A 15,264-nucleotide genomic window follows, 5' to 3' on the forward strand; every position below is an offset into this window, starting at 1 on the left:
TTTGTTTTTTATATCCAGAACAAAACAAAAAAGACCAATTAAGCCAATCAGCTGCAGCTTTTATGAGTCTTTCTAGCTAGCAGCATAATTAAAAACTGTCAGTCAAAAATATTCATGCTCTCTTTCCATCAGTTCATTCTGGTTACATTTCTCTGACATACCAAACATACACTCAGACACACCAGAGATATCCTCCTTACTCTTTTTTGTTTGTTTGTTTGTTTAGTCTGTCCTGCTCGTCTTGCTATTTCTGTTCTTCAAAGTTTAACCTCACTGTTGGCCGACGTGGAGAAACCTAATATATCTCCAGGGGTGAATGTGGTCTGAATAAATTACATTTTTCTCCCAAAAATTGTGTCTACGTCAGCATGAAAACCAGAAAGTGAGGCCAACCTCTAGACTCTGGCTAACAGGTGAACGAGTCCATGCAGTGTCACAAAGTCACATTGAAACTGAAAGTGCTTTTTAAAGAGCGTGGATTTTTAATTAGTGTGGTGTATCTAAGAAAAGTTATTTTTTGCTGACTTCTTACTTCTGTCTGTCTGCCTGGTGGTTTATAGGACAAGGTCAGGGGGGACACGCAGTCTTCAGAGCACGTCCTTTGTAAAGATGAGACTCAGGAAATATGTGTTGGTGTCAAAGGTGAAAGGTCACCCCCTGCTTTTGTCTCTTCTCTTCCAGGCCCTCCAGAAGTTGGCGAATCAGTATCTAAAGAGGGAATGGCCGGACAGTCTGACAGAAGAACAAGCAGACCACAGGTAACAACTTTTTCCTCCATTAGTACGTGATGGTGATTTTAATTTTTACGATTACAAACTACTCCACTCTTGAATGTAACTGTTTTCAACATTGTTCTATTGTTGTTGGCTATTTGCTTCTTGTTAACTCGTTAATTATGTTCTTGTGTGTATTTATTCTGCTTAATTTTACTCTCGACATAATTGAAAATGAGGGCATGCCCTCAATGATTCCTCGAGATTTAAATAAAGGTTGAAAGACCTTGCTCTAAAGTCATCATTTGGTTACAAGAAATACTGCAAAATATGGATTGTTAAGGGTGTTAAATAACCCGTTATGTGTTTGGTTTTAGGAACATGTATTGTGTATGGAGGGCCTATCTGGAGGGCACAGTCCAGGTCACCCAGTCCAGAATCAGCGCCTGTGATAACTACAAAGTCCAGGTCGCCGATCCAGCCAAGACGGGCCGGCTGCAGAAGGAGCAGCAGCTGAGGAAGGTAATACAGCTCGATCTTTGTCCTCTGCTCAGTGTCACTTCAGGATGATTTCCAGTTTATGTAAACAACCAGTGTAATACTGATAAACAGTGCAATAAATAATCTGCCAAATGAGGGCAGAAGTCGCAGCAATTCTTATCATTAATAGCTGCTATCAGCCCGGTATCGATCCCGGAGTTGAAGCCTGTTTCCTGATCATCAGCTCTGAGTCCGCCTCGACTCGGTGCTGAAATATAACTCTGGTTTCTGCTGGACTTGTTCCTCTACCTGCAGCCTACAATGCCGCTCTTGTTCAAATGATGCCATCATAGCTCCTGTATTCCACACGCCATCATGACGTTACTCACCACACAGAAATTTGCATATTTTTCAGGGGATGCATTGCGGGAATAATAATTTTCATAAATGTAAAGTTCTCTCATGTGTTTATTTCTTTCAGTGTATTGAGCAGCTGACGGTGGTTCAAGCTGAGCTGCAGGAGTCGGTGAAGGAGCTCACCAAGAGCAGGAAGAAGTACCAGGAGGCTGAGACGATGGCGCAGGCTGTCCGAGATAAGGCAGAGCTGGACGCCAAGTATGAACCAAACTACTCAACTATCTTTGGTAGATTATAGTGATGTTATTCACAGGGTTACAAGCAATTTTTAAGTGGAAAAATGGCACTGCTGCCTGTTAATTAAACAACACATTTTTAATTAACAGTTCTTTTACAAATATAGTGTATGTAGAAATAATACCGGAAATGGTACCAATCAGTCAAATTAATCAATTTTCTGACCTTTTCATCGAACGAATCGGTAAAAGATGTTTTGAGACAGAAAAAATACTCTGCTTAGAAGTGACGTGTGTATATAGTCTGTTTCCACACGCCTTTACTATTTATAGTAAATGTTTCCTCTAGGTGCAACAACAACTTTGGTCCGCGTTGTAAATGCAACACACAGTGAATTCCTATTGTAACCACTTTCCCCCAGGTTTCCCCTCAACCTGTGTCTTGTGCTCTCATTGGCTGTAGCTCCCTGACAGGTCCAGATATTTAGCCTGCTAGATATCTGGGATGTGTCTGCGAGGCATCGGTTAGCGTCTCGCCTTGTGTCTTTTAACAGTTTGCACATAGTGCTTGAGCGCTGCAGTGCAAGCGGTGAGCCAGCGCCGATTTACCTCTCATCTAGGGCTTTTGTCTGGGAGCTCCAAAAAGTGTCGATGAGTGGAAAATCAGGGCTAAAGTTGTGTAATATGAACTAGGCATACATTGTATACTGGACCATGATTTGTTTCTAAAAGTAATTGTGATGTCACAAATCATGCTCGTACGTACTCGTGTTAAACTGAGATTTAAGGAGAGTACAGAGAAACGTTCCTCCTTCAGCAGAGGAATTTGAAAACAGTCTTCTCGTGTGAAACTCTGCACATCCACAGACTGATTGATAATTAATATAGTCGTTAGTTTCAGCCCAACTAACTACGTGCTTGAGGGAGACATCTCTTCTCATAACATAAGAATATTTTGTACTGGCACTAAATGGACAGCTGGCACTTTGACTCGCCACATTGCAGACATTTTTCTGCCCATCCAAAAAGTTTATTATAGAGCCGAGGCACAGCCCGGTGAAGTTCTGGGTTGGCACTCGTTCTAATACTACAAACACTACTTTCTTCTGGCCTGATGTGTACACACACATTCTTCTAAATGTCTGTAGTGACTGGAGGCCATTGAGGTGCAAAGAAAAGTAGGATGGTTTAATCTCTGTGGTGATGTACTCACATTTACATGTTGCAACTGTTTATTTTGCTAAATAACCGCACAGTGTTCACTTCCTTGGTATGTGTTACAGCTGTAGATGGTTTCATTTCAATCAGTGCTTTTACATGAACTAAAGAAACCAGGTCACTCAGGTTACGCAGGTAATCAGAGAACTTGTTTATGTGCACTGTAGTAACCTGGTTATTGTACATCTGCATGCAATCTACATACAACCGACTTTATTTTGGAAGCATGGCGTGCTTATTTTAACTGTAGTGATGCTTTTATGTGTCAGAGCAGAAAGATGGAGATTTTCCTCACAGCGTGAACGTTTGTGAATTTTATAAATAGTCAAATGTTCAGTGGTGGAAACACTCACTTATAATTCATGAGGCTACGTTCCTTTATTGGTTCAGTTTCAGTCAGACTTTAGATGGAGTTATTTGAAATATGAGAACACGTCGCTCCATTTATCTATGTCCCTCTCTGTTTAAAGTCTTATTCATGCACATGCGGACATGTAAAAAAAAAAAGATTAGAAACTCGGTCACCCGAATACACAGCCAAGAAATCTGTGTTCTCTTAGAGAAATCTAGCAGGGGAAGTTTTATTTCTGTAATCCAGGTTTCTTGTTTATATGACATTTAAAGGTACAGTGTGTAGTGTTTTGTGACAACTAGTAGGGCGGGGGGGCGATATGGAGAAAATCAAATATCATGATATTTTTTTACCAAATACCTCGATATCGATATTTATATTGCAACGATATTGTATGGTTGTGCTTTCACAAAATATTTACACAATGAGACTTTAGATAAATAGTCATTAGTAATGTGGATATAATGACTAACTGGGAAAAGGCAAATAATAGAACAGCTAGAACAAGTCAGGTAAGTTCAGAACGTTACATCACTTTACTATAATGCAGCATTTAAAACTAGGAAAAGACTTATTCCATTTTAAGATATCCAAAATCTAAGAAGAGATCTAGTCTGATATCACTATCGATATGAAATCAATATATTGCCCAACCCTAACATCTAGTGGTGTGGTTTCAGATTGCAACCAACTGAACACCTCTCCACTCGCTCCTTCCTTTCCAAACTGCATTAATGCGAGCTGCCGAGTGCAAAACCGTGGTAACGCCGTTCACCTCGTTCAGAGGCCATCCTTACCATAATAACTCTACTTTAGGAGCAACGGAAGTCAGACGGCGGCTGGCGGTGCCACAGTTTTGCAATCTGCGGCTCACGTTACCACAGTTTCACAAGCGTGTCGGAGAACTACGGTGGCCTTAGGGTAACGTAAAAACGTGAAAGTCTCTCTCTAGAACCAGAGTTTGGTTTGTCCGTCCTTGGCTACTATAAAAAATGGAGGAGCCACATGGCAGACTCTGTGAAGAGTACCCGCTCCCTATGTAGATATGAAGGGCTCATTCTAAGCTAACGGAACACAGTGATTCTAAGTTTCAGGTGATTATAGACTAATGAAATCATACTTAACAATATTATATTCCATTTCTGCCAATAGATCCCCTGAAATGCTTCACACCATTCCTTTAAGAAAGCTGGCTACTTTAGCGTCTTTTCAACATAACTGTTTATGTTGTTTTAGGTCTTATGTGAGCTGCTAGCCAGCTGGCCCCCTCAGTTGGAGGGAGTAAATAATAAATATAACCAGTAGCATTACAGTACATGTTAACTTGACAATATCTGCTATTCATCTCAAGGTCAGTTCTACATTTGAGTTGTGGCAAATCCAAATTTCAAGCCAAACCAACAACATCACCAACACCTTTTAAAGCCAAGAGTTATACATAATTTATAAACCTAAGAGGCCTCTTGTTCAACAATTTGTACGTACTTTGCTGACCTGAAAATGGGCCATATGCTGCTCATATGCAAAACCACAACTAAAAACAAATATTACAACACTGTTGATGTGTCACTTTTATAGTCATGAAGTCAAACAATGTCTTCTCTTCTGTTCAGGTCCAAGCTGAGTCTCTTTCAGTCCAGATCCAGTCTCCAGAGGGCGAGCGTAAAGGTATGAGATCTTTACTTCCCAAAAAAAAACTGCTCTATATTTTGACATTTTGGTGTCGGCATTCAGCATTATTGGACTTTTCCCTTCCAGCTGAAAAACAAGAAGAGCGAGTGCAACTCCAAAGCCACGCATGCCAGAAACGACTACCTTCTCATGCTAGCAGCCGCTAACGCTCACCAACAGCGCTACTATGACACAGACCTCGTGGACTGCATCAAGGTGAGGACGCACACTCTGTGTGGATGGGTGTGTAGGTGGACGGTTGGAAGTAGAGATGTATTGTAAAGTTGAAAGTGTATATTTGTCTGCAGGTCTTAGATGGCAGAATCTACGAGCAGGTGAAAGATTACCTCGTCTCGCTCTGTCAGACTGAGCTGGAAAGCTACCAGGCGGTCCACAACACCTTCAACCAGCTCTTAAACAGCTCAAATGGGGTAAGTCTTCAAACCTACTGGACAACCAGCACTTCACTTCTGTATCCAAGTCCTTTAATATTGTATATCTGCGGTAACCAAATCCGATCCAATACTTTTATTCTCCTAAATGACACAGCTGCCCAGTGTTCGCTCAAGACTCAACCTGAAAATGAGAAAAGAGAAAGAAATGTTTGTGCCAAAGATGCTCAGAATATTTATTAAAAATAAATATATACATAGCAGGAGAAGAGTTTATTAAACATGTTTCCAGTCTACTAAATTTGGCTCACCTTATTTTTCACAACAAAGTAAGCTAATCAATAACGTTATGAAAAATGGACCCGCCCTTTAAGTTGATCATCTTAAACTATTGATATAAATGAAAGTTTAACTAGGAGACTCCTGAAATTGATGCAACGCTATAAAAGTATAACACTCACGATTGATCAGGGTTGTCTTAGCCCATGGCAAATCTATAAGATTATCCCCCGATCGTCTCTGATACCGACCTTTAGGATGTTGTCAGGACATCAAGATCCCTAAAAGTCTTTGAAAGAACTGACCTCTACCGCCTCACCGCCTGCTAATTAATTGGACGGTTTGAGTTACCTCGGCGCTCCTCGGTTACATGCTCTTGAGCCGTCGTTGGCCTCCTTCAGTCTGTTTTTTTCAGGTTCACCTTGTCTCTCTGGAGCCGGAGTGGCGTTTTGTTTCTGCTCGGGCCAGAATATGAACGAATCATTAGAGAGGGAAGCAGCGGTTTTTAACAGAGCTCACATTTCAGCCCATGTGCTTCCTGTGTCAACACAACTCTCCTGAAGCAGATCTTGTGTGCTCTGTGTAATGGGACATTTAGATTTGACTGGATGAAGTGCTGTTTGATCTTTGTTATGTTGTGTTTTAGTGGTTCTAAATATGGAGTCAGGATCTTACATTTTACAGATGAAGTTACATTAAACGGCCGGACATCCCATACAGGTCATTATTTTTAATTAGCTCCACCTTTTCAGTCTCGTACATGTTGCAATAAAGGCATAAAGTTGCAGAGAAAAGTATCCACCAACTGGTTTATATCTTGAGTTATGTGTGCATATAGAGTTGCTGCAGAGCTGTCTACTTCATATCTGGCAAAACTTAAACATGTATTTCATCTTTTTCCTTCAAACCCACATACATGTAGGTTCTGCAGGAGTTTCACCAGCAGCTGTTTGTGCAGAAGAACCTCATGTTTCAGCAAGCCCCGGACTTCCTGTACCAGCCCATCGACTCAGATACGGTAAATCCTGATGTTTTATTACTACAGTAGTGGTGGATGTGCTCCTGCCTTTTAGTCCCCAGACAAGTGTTTTGCATAAATATTCTGTGCTGTCTATGTTGTATGAGACACTAATGGCAACAAAGACAACACACTGGGGGGTTTCACACTTTTGGTGACATGTAAATATTACAGCGAGCGTTTGGAGTTGTTTTTGCGTTCAAATGTGGGCGGAGATATTTTGTAAAACGAAGGTCATGTGGACCGGTTGTTAAGCGGAGGGGAAAATATCCGTTTTCTAAAATATCTGTATACGTGTAAACGGGGCCTACATATAGTGGTTATGAATGCCCTACAACACACTTGTTAAAAATAGACTGTCTGAGATATAGTAACCTCTGCCACCTCTGACTGCACAAACGCACTAAAAAGAAAAAAAAACACAAATGTGGGTCAGCATTTGTTGTAAAATATGGCACAAATGCACTCTGTTGTTTACTCTGCCGTGGAGGCCAGCAGCTGTGTTTCACTGTGATACTGGGTCACACTGACAAAAACATCCATTTCACCAAAATATTCTGACATGTTATAAGCCAGCTACCATCATTATCTAGCACTAAATTAATCTTTTGAAAGTCCGGCTCTTTGGTTTCTAAAAATAACCTCTTGATATCTCGGCCCTCTGTAAACAATGATGTGGGAAACAGATGGCAGCCTGGAGTAAATAATGAATACAACCAGCAAGACTATAGTACATGTAACCATGATTTCAGCTATTCATCTCAAGTCAGTTCTACATTTGGCCTACAACACCACCTTTACTGCTGAGCCTTTAGTCCATTGTAATGTCGAACAGGGGTTCCCAACCCTCAGGGTCCCCTTAAAAAGAAGCATCTGTCTATGTGTGACTCCTCTTCATCAGTTAAATATGTATATATACAGTACATACTTACATATCTATAAGTCATGAGCAGCTCAGGCAATGTGATTTTCCCTCAAATTGTTTGGTTTAAATCCATTTTAGAGGATTGAAATGCAGAAACTATTTAGTTTTTTACAAGAAAATATAAATTAATAGAGAAAAGTCAGAAATAAAATCACCTCACAGACGGTGTATCTTGCAGCCCTTTTGGAAATACCCAACCGTCACCACAGTTAAAACAAACTGGAGGAGCTGGGTCAGTGGTGCAATCTGTCAGAAGCACAACGGATGACAGTTTAATGTATTTAAACTACATTACAAAACCAGTTCAAGTGGAACAAGTAGTTCATGGAACATCCTGATGGCTGAGTGGGTCAAGTCGTGCAGCAGATGGCTTCAATACCTGATGTGGATTCAAGACCATTGTCACATGTCGGTTGTTCCACCACTCTGGTCCAGACTGAAATATCTCAACAATTATTACATGGCTGTGTTGAATACTCGATTCTGATTGGTCAATCGCTGCGTTCTGCGGTCTGTAATTTCTCTATAGCAGACCGTTGCTATGTATAACAGGCCATTGCTAAGGGCGCAGTTCAGATGTCTGACTCTGGCGGATCGTTTTTGTGTCAAAATATTGATTTCTTCAGTAAGTAGTTGTGTAATAAGCGGGATGAGAGCAGCATCGCCCTGTCATTATCCCTTACTTATCAAATGAATTGCCATGAAATTTAATACAGACATTCATGGGGATGAATCCTACTGATTTTGGTGATCACCTGACTTTTCCTCAAGTGCCGCCAGCATGTCAAAGTGAAATATCTTGACATCTACTGGGTGGATTGGCACAACATTTGGTACAAACATTCATAATCCGTAGAGGATGCTGCTGACTCATTTTATCGCCTGACTTTTCATATAGCGCCACCATGAGGTTCCCATTTGTGGTGACTATCGGATGGATTGCCATGAAATTTGGTGCAGACATTCATGTCCCTCTCAGGATGAATTCTAATACCTTTAGTGATCCTTGACGTGTCATCTAGCGCCATCATCAGGTTGAAATTTTAAGTTGTCCAACTAGATGTAAAGGTGCTCCGATCGATCGTCCACCGACTGTTATCGGCCGATTCGTTCTGAACTCTGACCAGCTGCAAACAAACAGTATATGCTTGTGTTTGAATCATTATCAAGACTTTATTACAGTCATATGAAATTATTGTGATATTCGTCATTACTGTGATAACTTTCCAGATTGTAAAATCCTTCCTCATGGTATGATACTGTAAACAGCTGTTGAATCAGCTGATAATCCTTCAAGTTCATGGATCTATTACTCACTCTGGACTTCCTGGATTGTATTTCATTGACTTAAATGCTGCAGGTCTGAATCTCCTGCTGTTATCTTATCAAAATCTGCTCTCCTGGCAGACTTTCCCAAACACGTGGGGCTATAAAACTGTTGCATCCTACAACATCTAATCCCACCTGATGGTCATGGTGCGATCTGTTCTGCACTGCACCTTTCCACACCTGTTCATGAAGTCCATAACGTCTCAGTTTTCCACCCATACTGGTACTTTATAGCATTTTTTACCCTCTATAAAACATTAAATATCAGCATAAATGTCAACTTCAGTCCAAAAATATTTTACCATCAGACTTTAAGACAGCCCCGATGTGCAAATCTGCCAGAGGTTTATTGGTGGCGGCTGCACATGAATGTATGTCGCACACACGTCTTTCCTCGCCGTACTAGTCCGGTCCTCCTTTGCACTGGTCCTCTGCACCGCTGGACAACACTGGACAATTTGTTCAAACTGCAAATGCTGGTGTTGTTTTCATTGGAAGTCAAACAAGCAGCAGCCTGTTCCTAAAGAAAACATTAGTGGTGGAGAGCCTTCCCTCCCTCTCTCCCTCCCATACCACTCGCACCAGACAGAGGGATCCGGTAAGGAATGGAGCTGAACTGGGAGGGAGGGGCAGGAGGTAGGCCGGGCCCTGTGAACGGCCCATCTGTGAAAAGGAGGCATTGTGAGTGGGCCTCATCAGAGTGCACTGACCCTCCCCACCCAGGCCTTTTCCCTCCATACACACACCGCTGTTGTCATGTAGAAACCTCTTAACTCACATTTTAGGGATTGGTTTCAATCTTTAAAGAAGAAAAGTCCAATCTGAAATCGAAATGCCATCTTTGTCCACATTACCCTGTTGATAACGCCACCACAAGGCCACGGGTGTATCATACGTTAACGAGACGTATCATGCTTTAATTATAATCCCCACAGTAACGTTACTTACATTTGTTCATTTACACAACCAGTCCCATGTTGACCAATTAGACCTTGTCCCTATGTGGTATCTCTGTAGCCGCCGTTGCTCCGATGTGTGCACCCATGGACTGTATATAAGAAGTGGACGTAGTCACCGTGATGTCACCCATTGGTTTGTGGACTACTTTTTTGAAGCGTCGAGTTTGGCATTTTGGCCGTCGTCATCTTGGCTTTTGGCGGTCGGTACCTTGGTTTTTGGCCGTCGCAGTCCGTCCCCACGTATCTCTGTACCATAAACTCATGTTTACAATGTTTACTGAGGTAATAAATCAAGTGAGAAGTAGACTTATTTTCTCATAGACTTCTATACAATCAGACTTCTTTTAGCAGCCAGAGGAGTCGCCCCCTGCTGGCTGTTAGAAAGAATGCAGGTTTAAGGCACTTCAGCGTTGGCTTCACTTCTCAGACCCGGAGGTTGCAGCCTCTGTACGGCGTTGCTTCTGAGCCTTTGCATGTAGCCGTGCACATTTACCGCTATCAGAAACAGTAAACCTCAGAGGGGGGTTTGTGTGTTTTTGGGGGGAGATGTGAGGTTTTTATTTGACCTACCAACATGCCTTCATGGACTGAGTGAAGCTGTTGGCTCTTCAATGTTTCTCAGTGTCAACAGATTTTTCTCCCTCCCTCTTACATAAGTGAGAGCCAGCTGGGTTCGGACTTCATAAATAAATGTACGATGAATATGTTTCCTTGATGATGGTGATGACGGTGATGTAGTACTACCTAAATGCAGCCTGCAGAATTAACCTGAATGAACAGTGGTGACACTGAGAAAAATGTCTTTCCTACAGAGCACTTTATTAAAACTGGGCACATGTAATATGTAAAGAGGAGGTTGCCACATAACAGTAGTGGTCATAACTTACACTCCTACTCTTCCTGGCATTTGGGAAACCACAAGGTCCTCTTAAGGGTGTTCTGGTGGGTCATTGCATTAAGCAAGATTTTATTTTGGAAACATTCATTTCACAAAGAATGAATTGTGTTCCTTTGTGAGGTTATTTGCAGGAAATGTACTATTATTTGGACAAACAACATCTTTGTGCAGAGATTTTAATTTGGATTGACCCCAAATGTCTCCCATGAAAGTTATTAAAGTTGTTGTGAAGGTTTGTTCAACTTCAGCAACTGATTTACAATAATAAATCAATATCAGCAGTTTTATATACTGTAACTGTACAGTATCTGTTATATTGGTTAAATATTGTTATTCTTTCTGTATTTGTAGGTGTTGCAGCTGCAGAAGGAGAGTGGAACGTCGGAGGAGCACAGTCTGGATAAAGAGGCGAGGAAATGGGCGAGCCGCGTGGCCCGAGAATACAAGAGCATCATCCACACTCAGCGGGTGAGAACCAGATCACACTGATGGAGAGATGATGATGTAGGCAGGAGGGAGATACTGTCACAATATCCTCTACATACAACACACAGTGGTCACTAAATCAAATGTGCACCTTTATTCAGAGTCGTCTCCTTCTACACTGTTCTCCATTTTACAGAGACGATTTCAATGCAAAGAAAAAAACATTGAATGAAAAGAGAGACATTAGCCCTGTTTCGATTGCAGGAACTTCCTCCCGAGACTAGGGACCTTTCGAGGAACTTTCGACCGCAGGAACCAGGGTCTAAATTAAGTTTCAGTGACATTTAACCCTCCAAAAAGGTTTTTCTGAAACTTTCTGAAAGTACAGGAGCTTTCGGGGTGGAGTTTGCAGGGATGATCGTCGTTGATTGGTCAGACACACACAGCAGCGCTGCTTCAACGGCTTCAATGCGTGTATCGCTTCATTCATAAACAAGGAAGTACTCTAGTATCGAATTAGGACCATTTTAGGACGAGGGGAGAACAATTCTCTTTGTTTGGTAACATTGAAACTGATTGTTTCACGGCAATTACGTTATAAAGCACAAATAAATAACCCTCAAACACTCAACAGATGATTTACTGTGGGGACAGACGCTCTTAGTTTCATTTCATTCGTTACATCCAACGTGCATCAGTAAATATATGCAGCAGAAAACGTCGTCGTAGTGAGACAAAACGTTATTTTGTTTTTACATTTAGTTTAGATGAAACAGACGGACACACTGAACTGCAGGCTGCAGAGTGTGTTTACCGCTGTGACCACCAACAGCCCTCGTCACATGTCATGTTGCTTTTTCATGTCAGCGGACTAATTTGCCTAATCATCACAGGTCTTTAGACCGCGGTGGAAAAGCAGACAACAGTGGGCTGAAGGAACCTTTTAGTTCCTTGAAAAGTATTTCCGGGACCAAAAACTCCAAGGAACTTTTGGTGGAAACCCAACTAGGATGTCCCATCAACACCGTTCTTATATTCCTGGAGTACTGACGTCTCCTCTTTTAATTCATATACTGACATGTAAACCTGTAGACATATCCACAATATTCCTAGTGTGAATTATGGAGGCTAGGAATATTGTAGATAGACAAAAAATACATAAATATAAAACTGTGCCTGGAGGTGTGAACAGTTATTAAAGTCAGCACTGAACCGGGTAAAAACAGCTGTTATGTATTCTGCTCTGCTCCCTCTGACAGAAGCTTTCTGCATTTATATATCTAAAATTGCATGTGTTTGTTTTGCCACCACACAAGGAAATTATTACAGAAAATGACGATGTGTTAAATGATTGATAAACTGATTTATGGCCTGACGACTTCCTGGTAGAATCAAAGGACAACTTGACCGGTTACTTTGTGTTCTTTACTGCGTTCTTTACTGATTTGTGAAACTATTTCATAGATGTGTGAAAACTGAGGTGACTACCAGGCATCAAAAACAAACCTCGTTTCCTTAAAGTAATCTGCAGACAATCCTGCATCAGAAACCGGCGTTATCCGGGAGAAATCTACTTGGGCAAAGATTTCTCTAATCCTCTAACCCGGATTACAGAAGGCAGGTTTCTCACTTACATGAAGCCAGTTTACTGGAGAAAGCAGATTGTAATCTGTAGTCTAAACCCCTTACTGTTAATGTGATACGTCACAGGATTAATGACCAACGGATGCCTTTTCCCTGTAAACTGGAATTTACCGTAAAGCAGGAAAGCTTGATAACAATGAACCGGGAGATCATAAAATCATCCACCATGTGTGAAGGAAAATATGATGAAGCAATACAACGCAGGATAAGAGTTCCTCCTTATCACCTCACGTTAACCCCTTTTCCCGATTTTATTGTGAAAGTCCATCGGTTAAGATAAGATAAGCCAACATCAGTGACGTTTGATCAGACTGTTTCCATTAAACAGGAAATGAGTCTCTCTTTCTCTGCAGTGAAGCTCAATCAAAAGTCTTCAGTTAATGGTTTTATTGTTTCCGTCCTGTGTTGTTTTTATACATTTTTTAGATGATTGTTGTGATTTGTTTTCAGGCTCTGGAGGGATATGGGACGCAGGAGTCATCAGAGCAGAACAACAGTGAGCTGGAGACCAAGATGGAAGTCGCCAGGCAGAGTCTACGGAGGGCAGAGGTAACGAGAGTGTGTGTGTGTGTGTTTGTGTGTGTGATACAGTTTCTGTTTTCTTAATCAGTGTCCCGTTACTTAAAGTGGCCCCAGTACGCCCCCTACTGGTTTAAAAGGTGAAATGACACAGATTAGGGTCTAATAGCTGAAAAGTTTAGTCAATTAATTGATTAGTTTATTGACAGATTATTAATTGGCAACTATTTTGGTAATCAAATAATCATTTGAGTCAGTTTTCAAGCAGAAGTGTGAGAATTTGCTGTCTTACTTTATAGTAAATTTAATAGATTTTGGACTGTAGTTTGGTTAAAACACTTGATGAAGTCAATCTGGGAAATTGGGACTAATGTTCTCTGGTGTTTTATACACCAACCAATCACCATTTTTCCAAACAACTAATCGATTAAATAAAATTGACTTGACTAAATTGAATAAGTCCGTGCCTTGGTTGCACACATAGATGAAGAGTGAATACTATCAAGTATTTTAGTCCACTGATCTTCTGATATATCGGTTTTATTTTGTTCATTTGCAGACGGTGAAGGTGAAAGCAGAGGCCCGTCTGGACTTGCTGAGGCAGGCGGGTGTTGCTGTTGAAACGTGGCTGAAGAGCGCCATGAACCAGGTGATGGAGGAGCTGGAGAACGATCGCTGGAACAACCTCAGTACCAATGATCCTTCGCTCTCTGTAAGACCCACAAACCCACAAATCATTTTAACATTGAGTTTTTCATAACCGTGTGTTATGTTTTTTTGTCTTCATTTGCTGACTGATTGGTTGTAGCCATAAGAGTGCTCTTGTGTAATGAAAAATAAGGCTTATGTCGTATTTCTGCAGGGAACAACAGATCTGGAGCGAGAGGATGAAGAGGAGATGGAGGACAGCGGTGAAGTGTTAGACGACAGCAGCTCCAGCCCCTCCAGCACCTTGAAAAACTATCCCCTCACCTGCAAAGTACTCTACTCCTACAAGGTACCAGCAGAATACAAACTACTGCTTTCTGTCTTACAGCACACACACTTGTAGATAATAAACTGTAAATTTACACAATTGTTCCTTAATTATACGTCTTCGTTTGCACATAATTCAAGAGACGAGTGTCACCTTGTCTCACCTTCATTCAAACTGATCTGTTTCCTTGTTTCCAGGCGTCTCAGCCAGATGAACTGACCATTGAGGATCAGGAAATCTTGGAGGTCATTGACGATGGAGACATGGAGGACTGGGTCAAGGTACTCTACATATATATTCACATATTCAAGCTAATGTATGTTGAATTCGTAGCCACAGATTTCAGCATCAGGACAGCGGATATACAAGCCGTTGTTATGATACGTTCATGAAACAAAGCAGCGTTTGCCGACCATTTTCACACCACTCTAGCTCTCCACTTAGCTTCATTCTAGATGGCCATTTCGCTGTGAAAATATCCGTGTGTTTGAATGATCAGATGAGCTGAAGATGAAAAATGATAATGGAACCATCCTTCAACTCATTTGTGTTTTTTGATTATGTTCGTTGTGGATTTCCCACCGAGAACTTTTCACGTTTCGCTCGTCATAATGAGTTTTCTATTTCCTGCTATTCCAGGCCAGAAACCGCAGCGGGCAGGTCGGCTACGTCCCAGAGAAATACCTGCAGCTCCCTTCCTCCAACAGCCTGCTGAGTATGCTGCAAGCTCTGGCCGCGCTGGACGCCCGATCCCATTCCTCCAGCAACTCCACCGAACCTGAAATGGAACTACCAACCGGCTCCGTCAACGGAGACTCCAGTGGTGAGGGATACCTCTTATATAGTCATTTTTATCTGCGTACTGCTATATT

The 15,264-nt window shown here is 41.5% G+C and overlaps 1 protein-coding gene across 1 annotated transcript in view; it reads left to right on the forward strand.

Moving 5' to 3' along the window:
* Positions 1–15,264, forward strand: part of LOC119475880 (F-BAR and double SH3 domains protein 2-like) — a 30,831-nt gene that overhangs the window by 12,607 nt on the left and 2,960 nt on the right. Inside the window, exons 4-16 of the mRNA XM_037748968.1 lie at positions 682–758; positions 1,091–1,235; positions 1,675–1,808; positions 4,970–5,024; positions 5,115–5,243; positions 5,336–5,458; positions 6,621–6,716; positions 11,179–11,295; positions 13,348–13,446; positions 13,976–14,128; positions 14,279–14,413; positions 14,590–14,673; positions 15,032–15,215. Of these exons, the coding sequence (XP_037604896.1) occupies positions 682–758; positions 1,091–1,235; positions 1,675–1,808; positions 4,970–5,024; positions 5,115–5,243; positions 5,336–5,458; positions 6,621–6,716; positions 11,179–11,295; positions 13,348–13,446; positions 13,976–14,128; positions 14,279–14,413; positions 14,590–14,673; positions 15,032–15,215 (1,531 nt within the window). The remainder of the gene's footprint in view (positions 1–681; positions 759–1,090; positions 1,236–1,674; positions 1,809–4,969; positions 5,025–5,114; positions 5,244–5,335; positions 5,459–6,620; positions 6,717–11,178; positions 11,296–13,347; positions 13,447–13,975; positions 14,129–14,278; positions 14,414–14,589; positions 14,674–15,031; positions 15,216–15,264) is intronic.

Source organism: Sebastes umbrosus, chromosome 17, assembly GCF_015220745.1.
Source record: "Sebastes umbrosus isolate fSebUmb1 chromosome 17, fSebUmb1.pri, whole genome shotgun sequence".
NCBI lineage: Eukaryota > Metazoa > Chordata > Actinopteri > Perciformes > Sebastidae > Sebastes > Sebastes umbrosus.